Source organism: Nycticebus coucang, chromosome 18 (assembly GCF_027406575.1).
Source record: "Nycticebus coucang isolate mNycCou1 chromosome 18, mNycCou1.pri, whole genome shotgun sequence".
NCBI classification, from domain to species: domain Eukaryota; kingdom Metazoa; phylum Chordata; class Mammalia; order Primates; family Lorisidae; genus Nycticebus; species Nycticebus coucang.
In genome coordinates this window covers 28,075,230-28,095,967 of record NC_069797.1, presented here as the reverse complement: position 1 = coordinate 28,095,967, position 20,738 = coordinate 28,075,230, and the positions used below count along the sequence as shown (strand labels likewise).

Genomic DNA, 20,738 nt, shown 5'->3' with positions numbered 1-20,738 from the left:
GAAATCCTTGCCTATTTTACTACTTATACCTTTTTTTGTAAGTTATAAATTTTAATTTTTATCTTTAAGGGAAAATTGTTATCTTCTTGAAGGTAACAAAGTAGAGAGTAGGTAAATTTATGTTAAATTTAAAAATGGTACTGTTTTGGCTTATTAAATTATTAGAGCTAATTTAAAATACATAAAATAGTATGCATTTTGACATTGATTTTCAGTATAGATCGAAAACTCCCTCTAGTATTCATATTAAAATCATAGTAAACCTGATCTTTGAAAATGTCTCTTGCAACTAATTATTCAGGAATAATTTAAATTTTAAGTAAAAGAAATAATATGCTTTCTCTCTCTCTCTTTTTCGCCTTAGGTGGGATGAGCCTTACTTGTTGAATATCTCCTGGTAGCTGGTTGGCTTCATTTACAAAAGAAGCATTTTCCCCTGCGTGGAAGCCTCTTGGTGTAATTATAAATCCAGAGATTGAAAAGCTTTTTGATTTCCCAGAAGGAGGGACGTACCACTGTATCAGATAAGCTTTGACATTGCAGCCAAAATGGTGCTGTCCCAGAGACAACGAGATGAACTGTAAGTTTCTGTGTTTTTGTGCTTTAAAAAAATTCTCTTTTGTAAGAGACAAAATAGTAAATTAAAATACAGCTTGGGAAAGGGGAAGCTTTAATCATGGAATATATGAGTATATCATAGAATATATAATATCAGATATTATCATATATTCTATGATTAAAGCTATTTTTACCAGTATTCAAATATTGATTTAAACATTTTGGTCATATTTTAAAACTGAGTCTTCTATACGGTATTATCTTTATTAGGAATATAGGGCCTTCAGAGCTCTTGTAAATTTTTTTTTGTCTGGAATCTGGACTTTAGAAAATAAAAGCTATTTTGTTGTTATTGCTAATGCCTTTCTATTTCCTTGTTGTATTTATGAGGTGGCTAATATGATAGTTAAGGCAAATGGTTTAATAAGAGGGATGAAATGATTTGATAACTGGTATTTTATAGTATCTTAAAGCATTCCATTTATGTACACAAAGAACACAGATTTTAGCTTCATATTCTAGATTGATTGAGGCAAGGCCTCACTTTTTCACCTTGAGTAGATGGGTGGTAGAGTGCCATGGTGTCATAGCTCACAGTAACTTCAAACTCCTAGGCTCAAGCAATCCTCTTGTCTCAGCCTCCCAAGTAGTTGGGACTACAGGTGCCTGCCACAATGCCCAGCTAGTTTTTCTGTTTTTAGTAGAGACAGTGTCTTACTCTAGGCTGTTCTTGAACTCCTCAACTCAAACAATCTACCTACCTCAGCTTCACAAAATGCTAGATTACAGGTGTGAGCCACCTTGCCCAGCTTCATGTTCTATATTTAAAAGAAAATTTCCTATGGCGTTTAAAAAACATTTTATTTGGAAATAATTTCAGATCTATTAAAAAGTTGTAAGATTAAATATTAATGTAACAAATGTTTTACCACGTTCATCTATTGGTAACTTTTTTTTTATCATTTATCATCTGTCCTCTATAAGGATGTGTGTGTATAATATACAATATTTTTTTCCTAAACCATTTGAGAGTTAGTTGCATATATCAGAGAAAGACTTACCCACCAGATACAATGTTAATTTCCTAGGAATAAGGATATTCTTCTGTAAAACTGCAGTATACTGGCTCCTGCGCCAGTGGCTCAAGTGGCTAAGGCGCTAGCCACATACACCTGAGCTGGTGGGTTCAAATCCAGCCCAGGCCTGCCAAACAACAATGACAACTGCAACAGAAAATAGCCAGGCATTGTGGTGGGTGCCTGTAGTCCCAGCTACTTGGGAGGTGGAGGCAGGAGAATCGCTTGAGTCCAGGAGTTGGAGGTTGCTGTGAGCTGTGATGCCATAACACTCTACGCAGGGTGACAGCTTGAGGCTTTGTCTCAAAAACAAAACAAAACAAAACTGCAGTATACTTAGCAGTTTTATTAGATTTAACATTGACACATGGTTTTTTATTTATCTTCCGTATTCCAGTTTTGTCAGTTGACCCTGTAATGTCCTATAAGTCATAGGGTTGTTTTTTTTTTTTCCAATATTTTTTGAGACAGAGTCTTTCTTTGTGTCCTGGGTATAATGCTGTGGTGTCCTAGCTCACAGCAACCTCAAACTCTTGGGCTCAAGAGATTCTATTACCTCAGTCTCCCAAGTAGCTGGGGCTATAGGCACTTGCCATAATACCCAGCTAGTTTTTCTTTTTTGATGGCATCTTGCTTTTGCTCAGGCTGGTTTGGAATTCCCAAGGTCAAGCATTCCAACCACCTTAGCCTCCCAGAGTGGTAGTATTACAGGTGTGAGCCACTGTGCCCAGCCTATATAATTTATAGCATTTTTTTTTTTTTTTTTGCAGTTTTGGCCAGGGCTGGGTTTGAACCCACCACCTCTGGCACCCCACTCCCTTGAGCCACAGGAACCACCCTTTTTTTTTTTTTTTTAAGAGACAAAATCTCACTTTGTCACCCTTGGTAGAGTGCTATGGCATCACAGCTCACAGCAACCTCCAGCTCTTGGGCTTAGGTGATTATCTTGCCTCAGCCTCTTGAGTAGCTGGGACTACAGGCGCCTGCCACAATGCCTGGCTATTTTTTTTGTTGCAGTTTGGCCTGGGCCGGGTTCAAATCCGCCACCCTCAGTAAATGGGGCCAGCGCCATACTCACTGTGCCACAGGCACCGCCCTATAGCATTTTTTACTTCTCTGGTATGCTGTCAGTTCAGATCAGATATTGTATTTAGTTTTCATGATTCTTACAATTAGTCACACTTGGTCTGAGACATTTCAATGATATTTTTGAAGAATGAACTTTTTAAAAATGTTTCTCATTTTTGATGTATCTAATGTTTCCTTATTTGATTCAGGTTATTGTCCATAATACTACATAAATAACTTTGTATTCTTCTTAGAGTTCACATCTAGAGACACATCTGCCCCTCAGCATCCCTCAGTCAAGAGGCCTGATTTTTCCAATGAATAATTATTGTGATTTCCCTTACAAGAAATAAGTGGGGAAATACTTTTTAAAACCTTGCATTCTATTTTCTATCAATATTTCCCCCTAGATTTGACATCCATTGGTGATTCTTGCCTGAACCATTCTTTACTACAGTGGTTGCAAAGTGATGATTTTCCAACACTACCACTCATTGCATTTACCAGTCAGCACTCATCATTTTATTATAAGCAGGAGATCTTCTTTCCCCTACTCTTTTTTTTTACTTATCTTTTAATGTTGTAAACTCCTAAGTTCTCATATTTTCGATAGTTTGTCATTTATAACCATTCTTACTATTTTGGTGCCTGAATTGCCCCAGATTTGACCCGTAGGAGTCCCTTTAGTTGGTTTTTTTTTTTGTATGCCTCTATCGTACTTCCTTTCTAGCAACAAAATGTTACAGGCTTATTATGTACCCGTCCTGCCTTAACCCTAGAATCAGCGATTTCTCCAGCAAGCCTTGTTTCCTTTTAGTGGGAGATGGCATTAGAGACCATAATATGGGTACTAGGTGAACACATTATTGCTGGGATGTCTTTGTTTCTGGGCTAGAAAATACATGTATGTATAAAATGTGTGTAGAAAATATGTGTATGTATACATAGACACCCTGGTATAGATATATACTGGATTTTCTCATTCTTGGTGCTGTTGACATTTTGGGTTTGAATTAATTCTTTGTTATGGGGGCTGTGCAGTACACTTTTGGTGTTTAGCAACATACCTGATATGTAACCAACTAGATAGCACAATGAACAGTGTCTCTTGACATTGCTAACATCCCTAGTTTATATATATATATATATATATTTTCTTTTTTTTTTTGTAGAGACAGAGTTTCACTTTATCACCCTCAGTAGAGTGCTGTGGCATCACACAGCTCACAGCAACCTCCAACTCCTGGGCTTGGGCGATTCTCCTGCCTCAGCCTCCCGAGTAGCTGGGATTACAGGTGCCTGCCACAACGCCCGGCTATTTTTTTGTTGCAGTTTGGCCGGGGCCGGGTTTGAACCCGCCACCCTTGGTATATGGGGCCGGCGCCCTGCTCACTGAGCCACAGGCGCCGCCCAACATCCCTAGTTTTAAAACCACTGATCTGTACATATATGTACACGTACTTATTTCAGAAAGAAAGCATTAAGTACAGTGATAATTTTTTTTTTTTTTTTTTTGGAGATAGAACCTTAAGCTGTCACCCTGGGTAGAGTGCTGTGACATCACAGCTCACAGCAACCTCCAACTCCTGGGCTCAAGTGATTCTTCTGCCTCTGCCTCCCACGTAGCTGGGACTACAGGTGCCAGCCACAACGCTGGGCTGTTTTTTGGTTGAAGCCATCTTGGTGGGCCGGGGCTGGATTCGGACTCCTCAGCTCAGGTGTGTGTGGCTGGCGCCTTAGCCACTTGAGCCACAGGCGCCGAGCCTTCTTTTTTTTATTTTGAGGCCAAGTTTCACTCTGTCTCCCCAGCTAGAGTGGCATCATCATAGCTCACTGCGACCTTAAACTCTTGGGCTCAAGTGATCCTCCTGCCTTAGCACAAACTACTATACCAGGATAATTTTTTTTTTTTTTTGTAGAGACAGAGTCTCACTTTATCACCCTCAGTAGAGTGCTGTGGCGTCACACAACTCACAGCAACCTCCAACTTCTGAACTCAAGCGATTCTCCTGCCTCCACCTCCCAAGTAGCTGGGACTACGGGCACCCACCACAACGCCCAGCTATTTTTTTTTTTTTTTGCAATTTTTGGCCGGGGCTGGGTTTGAACCCACCACCTCCGGCATATGGGGCTGAAGCCCTACTGCATTGAGCCACAGACACCACCCCCAACGCCCGGCTATTTTTTTGTTGCAGTTTGGCCGGGACTGGGTTTGAACCTGTCACCCTCAGTATATGAGGCCAGTGCCCTACCCACTGAGCCACAGGCGCCACCCTAATTTTTTTGTTTTTTCTAGACATGGGGTCTTGCTCTTACTCCAAAGTGGATTGTAGGCATGAGCCACCATGCTTGGCCTACAGTGATACTTTCAATTCTGGTCTGTCCCCACAATGGTTCTTATCTTTTCCCATACCATATTTATATCTCTTTCCCTCTGTAGTGACAGTCTGACTGCCAATAATATCAATACATTGACTCATTTGCTTGATCTGTAATACAAATTTAGCATCCCAAGTCCAAAAATCCAAAATCTGCAATTCTGTTAGTGCAGACTTGCCTAGGACAAGTAGAAAATTCCATACCTGGGCGGCACCTGTGGCTCAGCAGAGTAAGGCACCAGCCCCATATGCTGGAGGTGGTGGGTTCAAACCCAGCCCCAGCCAAAAACTGCAAAAAAAAAAAAAAAAGAAAAAAAAGAAAATTCCATACCTGACCTCATATGACAGGTTGCATAAATTATTTAAACTATTGTATAAAATTATGCACCAGTTATGTGTATAAGGTATGTATGAAACAAATGAATTTTATGTTTAGGTAACGATACCTTATAATGTATATACAAATATTCCAGAATCTCTACCCCTACCCCAAATACTAAATCTGAGACATTTTTGGTCCCAGACATTTTGGCTAAGGGATACTCAAGCTGTACTATTAAAATTGTTTTAGAATTATTTCCCTAGATGTCAGCGATCTTTATGATGAAAATATAAAACATTCATGAAAGAAATTGAAGAGGATGCACAAAAAATGGAAAGATAATCCATGTTCATGGATTAGAAGACTCAGTATTATTAAAATGTCCTGACTGCCGGGCGATGCCTGTAATCTCAGCACTGTGGGAGGCTGAGGAGGGAGAATCGCTTAAGCTCAGGAGTTCGAGACTCGCCTGAGCAACAGTGACACCCCGACTCATGAAAAAAATGGAAAAACCCAGCTGGGCGCCGTGGCGAGCGCCTATAATCCCAGCGGCTTCCGGAGGCTGAGTCAGCGGGGTGCCCACAGCCTGAGTCTGAGGTTGCGGTGAGCTACCATGCCCACTGCACTCTGCTCAGGGGCATAGGGTGGGACCCTGTCTCAACAACAACAGAAAAAATGTCCTGACTATACAAAGCAATCTACACGTTCAGTGCAATCCCCATCAAAATACCAATGTCATTCTTCATAGAAATAGAAAAAATAATCCTAAAATTTATATAGAACCACAAAAGACCTGGAATAACCAAAACCATTCTGAGAAAAAGAATAATACTGGAAGAATCATACTACCTGATTTCAAATTATATTACCAGTTGTAGTAACCAAACCAGCATGGTACTGGCATAAAAACAGATAGTCTCTTTAATAAGTGGTTCTGGAAAAACTGAATATCCATATGTAGAATGAAATTAGATGCTTATTTCTCACCACATACAAAATCAAATCAAAATGGATTAAAGACTTAAATGTAAGACTTGAAACTATGAAACTACCAAAAGAAAACATTGGGGAATCACTTCAGGACTTTGGTCTGGCTAAGAACTTCTTGAGTAATAACTCCAAAGTACAGGCATCCAAAGCAAAATTGGACAAATGGGATCATGTCACGTTGAAAAGCTTCTGCAAAAGAACAACAAAGTGAAGAGACAACCTACAGAATGGGAGAAAATATTTACAATCTATCCATTTGACAACAGATTAATAACTAGAATTTATAAGGAGTCCTAATAGGAAAAAATAATAATTTGATTTAAAAATGGGCAAAGAAGCTGAATAGACATTTTTATTTATTTATTTATTTATTTATTTATTTATTTATTATTTTTTTTTTTTAGAGACAGAATCTCACTTTATCACCCTTGGTGGAATGCCATGGCGTCACAGCTCACAGCATCCTCCAACTCCTGGGCTTAGGCGATTCTCCTGCCTCAGCCTCCCAAGTAGCTGGGACTACAGGCGCCCGCCTCAACGCCTGACTATTTTTTTGTTGCGATTTGGCCAGGGCTGGGTTTGAACCCATCACCATCGGTATATGGGGCTGGCGCCTTACCCACGGAGCCACAGGTGCTGCCCTGAATAAACATTTTTAAAAAGAAAACTTATGGCTGAGCACAGTGGCTCGCATCTGTAATCCCAGCACTCTGGGAGGCTGAGGCGGGTGGATCGCTAGAGCTCAGGAGTTTGAGACCAGCCTGAGCCAGAGTGAGACCCCATCTCTACTAAAAATAGAAAAACTAGCCCAGGCGTTGTGTCAGGTACCTGTTGTCCTAGCTGCTCAGGAGGCTGACACAAGAGGATTGCTGAAGCCCAAGAGTTTGAGGTTGATGTGAGCTATGACATCATGGTACTCTACCCAGGGCAACAAAGTGAGATTCTGTCTCAGGAAAAAAGAAAAAAGAGAAAACTTAACAAATGACCAACAGGTATATAAAAACTGCTGAACATCATTAGTCATCAGAGAAATGCAAATCAAAACCACCGTGAGATAATCATCTCACCCCAGTTAAAATGGCTTTTACCAAAAACACAGGTTAGCAAGAATGTGGAGAAAGGAGATCCTATGTACAGTGTTGGTGGAATGTAAATTCATGCAACCTATTATGAAGAACAGTATGGAAGTTCCTCAAGAAACTAAACACAGAACTACCACATGACCCAGCATCCCACTGCTGGGTAGGGTATATGTCCAAAAGAGGGAAATTCGTATTATAAGAAAGACATCTGTACTCCCATGTTTATTGTATCACTATTCATACTAGCCAAGATTTGAAGTCAGCCTAAGTGTCTATTAATGGATGAATGGCTATTCAAACTGTGGTACTCAGACACAATGGAATATTATATAGCCACCAAAAGAATGAAATCCTACCATTTGCAACAACATGGATGGACCTGGAGAACATTATGTTAAGTGAAATAAGCCATGTGGTAGCTCACACCTGTAATCCTAGCACTCTGGGAGGCCAAGGCAGGTGGATTGCCAGAACTCATGAGTTCGAGACCAGCCTGAGCTAGAGCGAGACCCCGTCTCTATAAATGGCCGGCTTGTGGCAGGCACCTATAATCCTAGCTACTTGGGAGGCTGAGGCAAGAAGATCACTTGAGCCCAAGAGTTGGAGGTTGCTGTAAACTATGACTCCACTGCATTCTACTGAGGACAATAAAGTGAGACTGTCTCAAAAAAAAAAAAAAAAACAAAGCAGTAAGTTAGGGTGTACTTTAACTAAAAGAGTGGAAGTAGAATATTCCTAACACAAAGATTAATTGACATTGTATTGCTGTATCACAACATTACGTGTACCCTATAAAGATACAATTGTTATTTACCCATAATAATTTTTAAAAAGATGTGTTTCCCTGATACAGACTTCCTGGAAGGGGTTCAGAATTTATATGCGGTTCTTCCTCTATTTACCTTGCCCAAGACTAAGGGTGTATAATCAAATTCTGGGTTTTTAAATTAACTTAGATTTATTTTTTTGTTGTCCCCCCATCTCTGTGTGTTGGTATTATTCATTTGAAATGTATTGGGGGGTTCATTTGTTCTAGTTTTTCAATTTTCTAGTGTTTTGGTTTCCCTCTTCTCTCCCTTATTAATTTAACTTTTCGAATATGCAGGATGTTAGCTATACAAAAAATGTCTGCTTAGAAATGTTATTCTTTTCTGAATCTTATCCAGTATGTTACTTCCACCCCTTGTAGGAACCAGTGTCATTGTTTCATAAAAATAGCCAGGCATGGTGGTATGTGACTATAGTCCCAGCTACTCAGGAGATTGATTGAGGTAGGAGGATCACTTGAGGCCTATAGTTCAAGACCAGCCAAGGCAACATAGTGAGCTCCCTTTTCTTTTTTTTTTTTAAGGATTTTTTTTTTGGTTTTTTTTTTTTTTTTTTTTTTTTGTAGAGACAGAGTCTCACTTTATGGCCCTCGGTAGAGTGCTGTGGCATCACACAGCTCACAGCAACCTCCAACTCCTTCAGCAATTCTCTTGCCTCAGCCTCCCGAGTAGCTGGGACTACAGGCGCCCGCCACAACGCCCAGCTATTTTTTGGTTGCAGTTCAGCCGAGGCCGGGTTTGAACCCGCCACCCTCGGTATATGGGGCCGGTGCCTTACCGACTGAGCCATAGGTGCCGCCCAGTGAGCTCCCTTTTCTTAAAAAAAAAAAAAAAGAGGGCGGCGCCTATGGCTCAGCGGGTAGGGCTCCGGTCCCATATGCCGGAGGTGGCGGGTTCAAATCCAGCCCCGGCCAAATTAAAAAAAAAAAAAAAAAAGAGCGCGATCTCTGTATGTTTTCTAACTTCTCCAATCTTTCTTTCTTTTTCTTTTTTTTGAGACAGAGCCTCAAGCTGTCACCCTAGGTAGAGTGCTGTGACATCACAGCTCACAGCAACCTCCAACTCCTGGGCTCAAGCAATTCTCCTGCCTCAGCCTCCCAAGTAGCTGGGACTACAGGCACCCGCCACAATGCCCAGCTATTTTTTGGTTGCAGTCATCATTGTTGTTTGGCAGGCTTGGGCTGGATTCGAACCCGCCAGCTCAGGGTGTATGTGGCTGGCATCATAGCCACTTGAGCCACAGGCACCGAGCCTCTCCAGTCTTTCTTAACAGGTAGCACAGTATATGTGTTCTTTTGCACTTGTTTTTCTTCACTTACTGGTGTCTCCTGACACTCACTGTGTATTAGCCTATCAGCTCTTCCTCTTTTTTTTCCCTCACAGTAGAGATGGAGTTTTGCTTTGTTGCCCAGGCTGCAGTGTGGTGGAATAATCATAGCTCAACTTCAACTCTTGGCTCAAGTAATCTTCTAGTCCAGCAGTTCTCAACCTGTGGGTTGCGACCCCTTTGGTGGTCAGACGACCCTGTCACAGGGGTCGCCTAAGATCATCCTGCATATCAGATATTTACATTACTATTCATAACAGTAGCAAAATTACAGTTATGAATTAGCAACGAAAATAGTTTTATGGTTGGGGGTCACCACAACATGAGGAATTGTATTAAAGGGTTGCGGCATTAGGAAGGTTGAGAACCACTGCTCTAGTCTCTTCTTCCCAGCACTGGGATTACGGGCATGAGCCACCATGGCAAGCTTCAGGTTTTTTTTTAAACAGCTGTATAAAAAGTACATAGTACTCAACTATATGTATGCTATAGTTTCTTCATTTGTATCCTGAGACATTTAGGTAGTTTTCCAATATTTTGTAATTAAAAATGATATTATAATGAATAACTGTGTGGATGTGTGTACTTTTATTTTACTGAAAGTACATCTAGGTTTTAGTCATTCTTGTTTCTGCATCAACTTATATCTTTTTTTTTTTTTTGTAGAGACAGAGTCTCACTTTATGGCCCTCGGTGGAGTGCCATGGCCTCACACAGCTCACAGCAACCTCCAACGCCTGGGCTTAAGTGATTCTCTTGCCTCAGCCTCCCGAGCAGCTGGGACTACAGGCGCCCGCCACAACGCCTGGCTATTTTTTGGTTGCAATTTGGCCGGGCCGAGTTTGAACCTGCCACCCTCGATATATGGGGCCAGCGCCTTACCAACTGAGCCACAGGCGCTGTCCCATCAACTTATATCTTTTTCTTCCAGATGCTTTTGTGTGAACTTACTAGAAGTCATACTGAATACCCTCATAATCAGAATGACTATTGTATAAATTATGGACAAAATTATCTTTAATTTAGATAAAAGTAAAGTGAAGGAGGAGAACCTAATTTTAGGTGACTAAATTTATAGAAAATTTTAATAAGAAATTACTTAAAAGTGGGCGGCGCCTGTGGCTCAGTGGGTAGGGCGCCGGCCCCATATACCGAGGGTGGCGGGTTCAAACCTGGCCCTGGCCAAACTGCAACCAAAAAATAGCCGGGCGTGGTGCCTGTAGTCCCGGCTACTCCGGAGGCTGAGGCAAGAGAATCGCTTAAGCCCAGGAGTTGGAGGTTGCTGTGAGCTGTGTGATGCCACAGCACTCTACTGAGGGCCATAAAGTGAGACTCTGTCTCTACAAAAAAAAAAAGAAATTACTTAAAAGTGTTCAAGCAATGAAAATTTGTCTTATAGTAATTTTTGGTGGGGGAGGGGGAGACAGTCTTACTCATGGGGTTGAGTGCAATGGCTTCATAGCTCACAACAACCTCAAACTCTTGGGCTCAAGTGATTCTCTTGGCTCCGCCTCCCAAGTAGCTGGGACTTCAGGTGCCCACCACAGCGCCCAACTATTTTTCAGAGATGAGGTCTCGCTCTTGCTCAGGCTGGTCTCTGAACTCCTGAGCTCAAGTAATCCACCCTCCTCAGCCTCTCAGTATGCTAGGATTGCAGGCATGAGCCGTCTTGCCCAGCCCATCTTACAGTAAGATATAAATGTAAATCTGGGAGACAGATTTAGTACCTTCTAGGTTTTAGATAGGAAATAAAGGCTTGGTGCCTGTGGCTCAAGTGGCTAAGGTGCCAGCCACATACACCTGAGCTGGGGGTTCGAATACAGCCCAGGCCTGCGAAACAACAATGACAGCTGCAACTAAAAAATAACCGGGTGTTGTGGCAGACGCCTATAGTCCCAGCTACTCGGGAGGCAGAGCCAGGAGAATCGCTTGAGAATAGGAGTTAGAGGTTGCTGTGAGCTGTGATGCCATGGCACTCTACCCAGAGCAACAACTTGAGGCTCTGTCTCCACAAAAAAAAAAAAAGAAAGAAAGAAAGGAAATAAAATGCAGGAGATTTTTTTTTTCTCCCATTTTTTAAATGCCTTTCACAGAGTAAACTGCTTTTGAAAATATGAATATATTTACCATAGGAAACAAATGTTTATGTACTTCTTCAAAGTAAGATAAATTTTAACACCTTGATTGACCTTTATAACATTTTTAGCATTTCTAATGGGTTGGATAGCAGTTACCCTGTAAATACTTTGAGCTATGTGAGGGGTAGATGTGAGAGTGCATATTTGACATAGTTAAGAGATAATTTGAACAGTACTACTAAATGATTCAGCTCAGCAAATGTGTGTTACCTGCCTCCTATGTTCTTACTGCTCCGGGGCTTACAAACATGAGTAATAAGAAAAAATGTCTTTCTGGGTATGACAAATATCTATATTTTATAGATATATTGAGAATGGGAAATATTAAAATTACTCCAATTTCATGACTAGCAACAGAGGCAGAATCAGTTTTCTAATTTTAAGTTTATTCATTAAACAAAATGGCATTACCAAAAGTAAAATATGTCAAAATGTAAGTACAGTAATGTATGTCAAAATCTAAGCATTAGCCACCTCCACCGTAAACTCCTCAATCCTTCTTTCCTGGGGTGCCCACCATATCTCTGTATTCTGCATCCTTTCAGATATTTCTTTGTATTTTCAAAAATTCCGTGAACATTTTTTCTTCAGATTTATAAAACAGAATTATACAGTAGAACTGTAATTTTAACTGCCATGTGTTAGGCCAGAAAGAAAATCTCAGTTTCCAAAAAGTAGAAATCACATAGGCCTCATTCATTGACCATAATGCACTAAATATAAAAATCAATACCAAAATGAAAACTAAGAGAAATCCGTCCATATCAACATTTAAAAATATACAATAGGGCAGCGTCTGTGGCTCAGTGAGTAGGGCACCGGCCCCATATGCCGAGGGTGGCGGGTTCAAACCCAGCCCCGGCCAAACTGCAACAAAAAAATAGCCCCGTTGTGGCGGGCGCCTGTAGGCCCAGCTCCTCGGGAGGCTGAGGCAAGAGAATCACGTAAGCCCAAGAGTTGGAGGTTGCTATGAGCCGTGTGACACCACGGCACTCTACAAAAAAAAAAAAAATATATATATATATATATATGCACACAATATATGGACGGGTGCAGTGGCTCACACCTGTAATCCTAGCACTCTGGGAGGCTGAGGCAGGTGGATTGCCTGAGCTCACAAGTTCGGAGACCAGCCTGAGCAAGAGCGAGACCCTCTCTCTAAAAATAGCCAGGCATGGTGGCGGTTGCCCTCGGTCTTAGCTATTTGGGAGGCTGAGGCAAGAGAATTGCTTAAGCCTAAGAGTTGGGGGTTGCCGTGAGCTGTGACAGCACAGCACTCTATCAAGGGCAACATAGACTCTGTCTCTAAATAAATAAATAAATAAACTTAAGGATTGAACAAATCCACAATAATGAGGAAATTGATAACAAAAACCTGTCAGAGCCAACATAGCACATAGAATATGTGTAGTCTTTATTAAATCTAAAAGCCTAATGAAGCAGAGGGAAGGAATTAATAATAAATACAAGCAGAAATCAATAGAATGGAAACTATAACTATAATTCACAAATGAATTGGCGGCTCAGTGCCTGTAGCTCAGTGGCTAGAGCGCCAGCCACATACACCAGAGCTGGTATGTTCAAACCCAGCCTGGGCCTGCCAAACAACGACAACTACAACCAAAAAATAGCCAGGCGTTGTGGCAGGTGCCTATAGGCCTAGCTACTTGGGAGGCTGAGGCAAGAGACTTGCTTAAGCCCAAGAGTTGGAGGTTGCTGTGCATTATGACTCAATGGCACTCTACCCAGGGTGACAGACTCTGTGTCAAAAAAAGAAAAAAATGGTAAAACCAAAAATTTGCTTTTTAAAAAGACCAATAAAATAGACAAAACCTATTTAAGATAAAGATATAAATGAACAATATGATGAAAAAGATAACATAAAATGAACTCAGGTGATTTTTTAAAATTATGTGAACACTCTATTCCTTTGGTCTCCAGCCTCTGGTCCCCAACCCCAGGCAAGAGACCAGTACTATTAGGAACTGGGTCGCAAGCAGGATGTTATCATGTAATCAGCCATGCTTCTGTATTTACAGCAGCCCCCCATCACTTAATATCACTGCCTGAGCTCCACCTCCTGTCAGATCAGCTATACCTGTAGATTCTCGTAGAACTGAGAATCTGACTATGAACTGCAAATGTGGAAGAATCTAGTTTGCACGCTCCTTATGAGAATCTAATGTATGATGATCTGAGGTTGTGATGCTAGCTGGTGGGGAGTGGCTGCAAATACAGATTATGGTTAGCAGAGAGGTTTGACTGCACAGAGATTCTAAGTAAATTGCTTGCTTATATCAAAACCACCTACCCCCCCCCCACCCCAGTCTATGGAAAAGTTGTCTTCCATGAAACCTGTCCCTGGCACCAAAAAGATTGGGACCCCTGCTGTTGTTTTAACTTTGCAAATCTAAATGACCTGGGTAATTTTCTGGGAAAATATATAATAAAATGGGTTCAAGGTGGCACCCATAGCTCAGTTAGTGGGGTGCCGGCCACATACATGGAGGCTGGCAGGTTTGAACCCGGCCCAGGCCTGGTAAAACAACGACAATTGCAACAACAACAAAAAAATAGATGGGCGTTGTGGTGGGCACCTGTAGTCCCAGCTACTTGGGAGGCTGAGGCAAGAGAATCGCTTAAGTCCAAGAGTTTGAGGTTGCTGTGAATTGTGACGCCATGACACTCTACCCAGGGTGACAGCTTGAGACTTTGTCTCAAAGAAAAGATAAATAAAATGGGTTCAAGAAGAAATAGAAAACTTGAATAGGTCGTTCAGAAGAAATTGTAAAGTTAAATAAAGACTTAAAGCACAGACAATTTTGTAAAAAGATATAGGGCCTCTCCGTCAAATCAGGCTAGAGCACAGTGGTGCAGTCATAACTTAAACGCAGCCTTAACCTCCTGGGTTCAAGTGATCTGCCTCAGCTTTCCTTGTAGCTGGGGCTATGTGTGTGGTCCCCACCACGCCCACCTAAATTTGTATTTATGTATATGTACAGGAAAAGAGCTCTACAATCTATTGTTAAGGGAAATAATCAGATTGCTAAGATGATATGATACATTTGTGTTAAGCACACATCCCATACACACAACTCTTTAAGGCTTGTATGTGTGTAGATGCACAGATAAAAGTCTAAAAGAATGCACACTAAAATGTCAACAGTAGCTGCCTCTGACTACAATCCAAAAGAGATTGGATAAAGGTGGCACAAAGGAGATTTGTTGCAGTATTGTTCAAGTATTTTTTGTTTGTTTGTTTAAACATTTTATAAGGCAGATGTGTTGTACAGAGGGTCCTTGGGTTATGAATGAGATAGGCTCTGTACGTTCGTTCTTAAGTTGAATTTGTATGTAAGTTGGAACTGGTACTTTTGCCTATTACCTGTCATAGCCTCTGAATTACAGGTTGCAGTGGGGAAGTTTCAGGTCAGCTTTATATTTCTCTGTGCTTTTGCCTAGGTACCATAGTATTCTTTTTCTCATGTTTATTTTCATCACACCAGATTTTGGGTGTAACTCACTCTAAATTGATTTTGAGAGTATGGAGTATTCAATAATTTTCTGTTGCTTCCTGGGGTTATTCCCCCCAAAGCAGTGGTTCTCAACATTCCTAATGCTGCGATGTATTTTCATTGTTACAAAGGGGTTGTGACCCACAGATTGAGAACCGCTGCTCTAAAGCATCTTTCCCTCTGTTTTACTTGCTTTGTTGCCTTTCCCTCTTCCCTTTAATAAAATTTACATGAGCCTCTAAGTTGTATCCTTCTTCTCACTAACGATCTTTGAGGACAGTTCTGTTTGTGGGAAAGAATGAGCTAGAATAGCTTGAAATTGGGTATGTTCTCTTTTTTCTTTTTTTTTTTTGAGACAGAGTCTCACTTTATTGCCCTTGATATGGTGTCACAGCTCACAGCAACCTCCAACTCCTGGGCTTAGGCGATTCCTTTGCCTCAGCCTCCCTAGTAGCTGGGACTACAGGCGCCCATCATAATGCCAGCTATTTTCTTGTTGCAATTCGGCCAGGTCTGGGTTTGAACCCACCACTCTCGGTATATGGAGCTGGTGTCCTACCAGCTGAGCCACAGGCGCCACCCTGAAATTGGGTATGTTCTCTTAGAACACCTTTCTGCTCTATTGGTGGTGTGGTGCTCTTTGTCCTGGAACATATTGCCCTTCAGCTTCCCAGGCACTCCTGGCGTAAGCAGACCTTCCTAAAGTGATCTTCCAGCATTTTTTGGATAATTTATTTTGTTCATCTCTGTTTAACCGATAATGGTCAGTACATGTAAAGCTAATTTTCTTTCCTTGTCTCTTAAATCCATTTGACTTGTAGTTTTCTACAAGTCATTCTTGTAGAAATCTTTTCATTTATCTGTTTTTTATTTTTTGTTTTTTCATTGAGAGGTTTTATTGATCATGTAATACATCATTCATTTAACATCAGGTTTTGGTGGGATGAAGAAATGCTATTACATTAAATATCTACATGATTTATAAGAGGCACCCAGGTTTTCTGAACATTAAAATGTGGGAGATGTTTTTCTTAGAATAAAAGAAATTAAATATATCCTTAAGGAGTTTATTATAAGGAAGGTAAATGTATAGAACTATAAAAGTAAAGGTCCATAAGCCTACAAAAGAAAGATTATTTACAGTGAGTGGGACTGGAAAAATAATTGAAGGGGTGGGTATTTTATTTGGTATTTAAGGGATTAATATCATTTAGACAAGTGGGACGATGGAGAGAAAGAGTATTATTGGTCAAGGGGAAGCCACAAGTAGAAGCACAAAAGTTTGAAAGTCTCTAAGTTTGTATGGTCTGATTGCTTTTTAAAATGGTTATTTTGATATATATTGCTATTAGTAGACTTGAATGCCAGTTTAATGGTATCATTAAGCTTTTGGATGCCCCAAATTGCAGCTGCTTAGCAGTTATTTTCCTTCTATTATTTCTTTTTTTTTTTTTTTGTAGAGACAGAGTCTCACTGTACCACCCTTGGGTAGAGTGCTGTGGCGTCACACGGCTCACAGCAACCTCTAACTCTTGGGCTTACGCGATTCTCTTGCCTCAGCCTCCCGAGCAGCTGGGACTACAGGCGCCCGCCACAACGCCCGGCTATTTTTTGTTGCAGTTTGGCCGGGGCTGGGTTTGAACCCGCCACCCTCGGCATATGGGGCCGGCACCCTACTCACTGAGCCACAGGTGCCGCCCTTCCTTCTATTATTTCTATTAAGGAGGAGGTTTATTGGAAGGCCAGAATAAACCTCAGGTGGGTAAAGAAATTTTAAGAGAATATCTTGTGGCCTTAAATGAGTTTACATTTCCTGTCCTTAGTGAATTATACCCCTTAATACTGAAAGAATGAGTTTGTAGGAGGAAGCGTGTAACATCAATCTTTACATTTTTTAAATTTTTTACTTTTCTTAATTAATCTTTACATTATTACTGACCCATCCTGAATTTGCAAAGAATAAGATGATTCAAATTCTATTCCTTTAAATGCTTGAATTTTTTCTAAATGTAAATTTATGTATAGAGTAATAGGAAAGGCAAGCTGTATAAAAGTATATAATAAGAAAACAAATCTGCCAGGCATGGCAATTCTTTTCTTTCTTTCTTTTTTTTTTTTTTTTTTTTTTTTGTGGGACAGAGTCTCCAGCTGTTGCCCTCAATAGAGTGCTGTAGCATTGTAGCTCACAGCAACCTCAAACTCTTGGGCTTAAGCAATTCTCTTGCCTCAGCCTTCCAAGTAGCTGGGACTACAGGCGCCTGCCACAACACCCAGCTATTTTTTGGTTGCAGTTGTCATTGTTGCTTAGCAGACCTGGGCCGGGTTTGAACCCCCCACCTTGGGTATATATGGCCGCTGCCCTTGCTGGCTGAACTACTGGTGCTGCCCAGCTTGGCAGTTCTTGATTTGTAGAGCCAGCTACTCAGCTCCTTGGGAGGGGTCACTTGAGTCCAGGAATTTAAGGCTTCACTGAGCTATGATTGTGCCACTGCATTCTAGCCTCGGCAAGGGAAACACCATGTCTTCAAAAAGGAAAAAAAATATTCTTGCCTCTCAGTCCTCGACAAGGCAGTTCTGTTACCATTCACCTTTTAGACAAGTTACTGATCTGGATAAGTGCGGTACACTCTACTTGTTTTTTTTTTTTTTTTTTTTAGAAAAGTATGACAAGGTAGGGGCGGTGCCTGTGGCTCAGTCAGTAAGGTGCCGGCCCCATATACCGAGGGTGGCAGGTTCAAACCTGGCCCCGGCCAAACTGCAACCAAAAAATAGCTGGGCATTGTGGCGGGCGCCTGTAGTCCCCAGCTACTCGGGAGGCTGAGGCAAGAGAATCGCTTAAGCCCAGGAGTTGGAGGTTGCTGTGAGCTGTGTGAGGCCACGGCACTCTACCGAGGGCCATAAAGTGAGACTCCGTCTCTACAAAAAAAAAAAAATAATAAAATAAATAAATAAATAAAAGTATGACAAGGTAGGTAAACATGGACCAAATAGTACAAAAGAATGCTGTGTCCTGTTCTAAGTTTTGAAATACTCTTTCCATTTTTGAGATGATGTGAAGCTATAAAATATGTTGGATAACATTTGTAATCTCAAATAACTAGAGAGATGAAAGTAAAGAAGATATAATTAAAATTACGGAGATCTAGAGTAGCAGTGATTTAACACACTTCAGGATTTTAGACAGTAATAAATTCATTATTTTGGAGTTCTATAAAAGCTAATTTGATAGTGTGTAGAGAAATTGGTACGTAAGAGAGTAGAGCCTCTACTTAAATGGGAAGGTAAAATTGTAATTATCTTCTTGGAAGGCATTTTGCAATATTAGTTTTAAAATTACTGGTGACCTAATAATTCCACCTGTTGCAGTATATCTTACAGATGCACACAAGCATATAATTCCTAAAAACTGGGACTAAAATAAAACGAGACTGACCAATCTAGAGCCCTTTTTGTTATGTTCTGTTTTGAGAACATATCACTTTGTTGCCCAAGATAGAGTGCCCTTGGCATCAGCCTGGCTCACAGCAACCTCTGACTTCTGAGTTCAAGCAATCCTCTTGCCTCAGCCTCCCAAGTAACTGGGACTATAGGCGCCCACCACTATCCTTGACTAATTTTTCTATTTTCAGTAGAGACAGTCTTGCTCTTGCTCAGGCTTATTTCAGACTCCTAAGCTAAAGGGATCCTCCCCACCTTGGCCTCTGAGAGTGCTAGGATTACAGGTGTGATCCACTACATCCCACCAGAACCCATTTTTTTGATCCTCAGTCCTTTAAATGTCACCTGTTTTTTGTTGGTTTTTATTGTTACTGTTGTTTGAGACAGAGTCTTACTATGTCCCCCGGGTAGAGTGCTGTGACTGTTGGGCTTAAGAGATCTCTTGCCTCAGCCTCCCAAGTATCTGGGACTACAGGCACCCACCACCACGTTCAGCTATTTTTTTGTTGCAGTTGATATTGTTGTTTAGTTGGCCCAACCAGGTTCGAACCTGCCAGCCTCGGTATTTGCAGCCAATGCCATAACCACTGTGCTACCGGTGCCAAGCATAAATGTCACCTGTTAATAGACTTTAAATATACAAGTAGAACATTTAGAACTACTATCTGAAATGTGATGGTTAGGGAAAAGAACTTTATTTTCACTGTAAGAAAAACTAACTGAAAAAGAAAAAAATACATTTCCCGATCCCACTTGGAGGCAGTGTTACTGTTGTGATGCAGATATTCCATCTAGATTTTCCTGTCTCACTTTTTAAAAAATTTAGATTAACAAGAGGATATCTTATCATAGAATTAAGAGGACTAAATATAATAATACATGTAAAATTCTTCGTACATGATATGAAGTAAATGTTTTTTTTCTTTTGAGACAGTTTCACACTGTTGCCCTGGGTAGAGTGCTGTAGCATCACAGCTCACAGCAACCTCAAACTCCTGGGCTCAAGTGATTCTCTTGCCTGAGTAGCTGGGACTATAAGTGCCCACCACAATACTTTTAGAGATGGGGTCTCGCTCTTGCTCAGGCTGGTCTCGAACCTGTGAGCTGAGGCAATCCACCTGCCTTGACCTCCCAGAGTGCCAGGATTACGAGAGTGAGCTACTGCACTTGGCCCATGAAGTAAAGGTTTAATAATCTTAGCTGCTTTTTACTATATGGGGATAAAATGTTCAATTGATAATTTTCTTAAGGCTTTATTTTTTCCTCATACTAAAAGCAGGAAAAATTAATAGCAAAAGTCAAATTATATGTGAATGGATAAAATAATCTAAATCATGAAAAGTTTTGTTCTAAAATTATGATTTTTTTTTTTTTTTTGGAGACAGAGTCTCACTGTGCCACTCTCCATGGCATCACAGCTCTCAGCAACCTCAAACTCTTGGGCTTAAGTGATTCTTTTGCCTCAGCCTCCCAAGTAGTTGGAACTACAGGCGCCTGCCACAATGCCCTGCTATTTTTTTTGTTGCTGTTGTAGTTGTCATTGTTTGGAAAGGCCTGGGCTGAGTTTGAACCCGCAGTCCCAGTGTATGTGGCTGGTGCCCTAGCCACTAAGCTACAGGTGCTGAGCCTATGAGAAGCTTTTTGCATATTTATTGCCTTTTGCTACACTTTTGTGAGTTACTTGTTCTTGACTTTGCTGCATTTGTTTTTCTGCTGTAGTGTTTACATTTTTCTTGTCAGTTTCTAAGAGGGGGGTAGCATACTAAACACGATTGTCTTTTGTCATCTGTTGCAAACAGATGTCATGTTGTCAAAGCTATGTCTTTTCCTTATTTTCTTCAGATTCATTCTTAGGAAGACCTTCACTAATCATGATTACGTAAATGTTCACTTTTATTTTCTTAAGGCATTTATTTCTTTTTTTTTAATAGTAATGTCTAAGCCATCTGGAATTTATGTTTGTTGATTATACGTGGAAGTGATCCAAGTGCTTTTTCCCTGAGCCATTACCCATGTGTC

The 20,738-nt window shown here is 40.9% G+C and overlaps 1 protein-coding gene across 2 annotated transcripts in view; it reads left to right on the top strand.

Moving 5' to 3' along the window:
- Positions 1–20,738, top strand: part of PAFAH1B1 (platelet activating factor acetylhydrolase 1b regulatory subunit 1) — a 104,483-nt gene that overhangs the window by 43,006 nt on the left and 40,739 nt on the right. For both annotated transcript variants that reach the window (XM_053568523.1, XM_053568524.1), the window contains exon 2: positions 365–580. In XM_053568523.1, coding sequence (XP_053424498.1) covers positions 549–580 — 32 coding nt within the window. In that variant the 5' untranslated portion in view covers positions 365–548. The remainder of the gene's footprint in view (positions 1–364; positions 581–20,738) is intronic.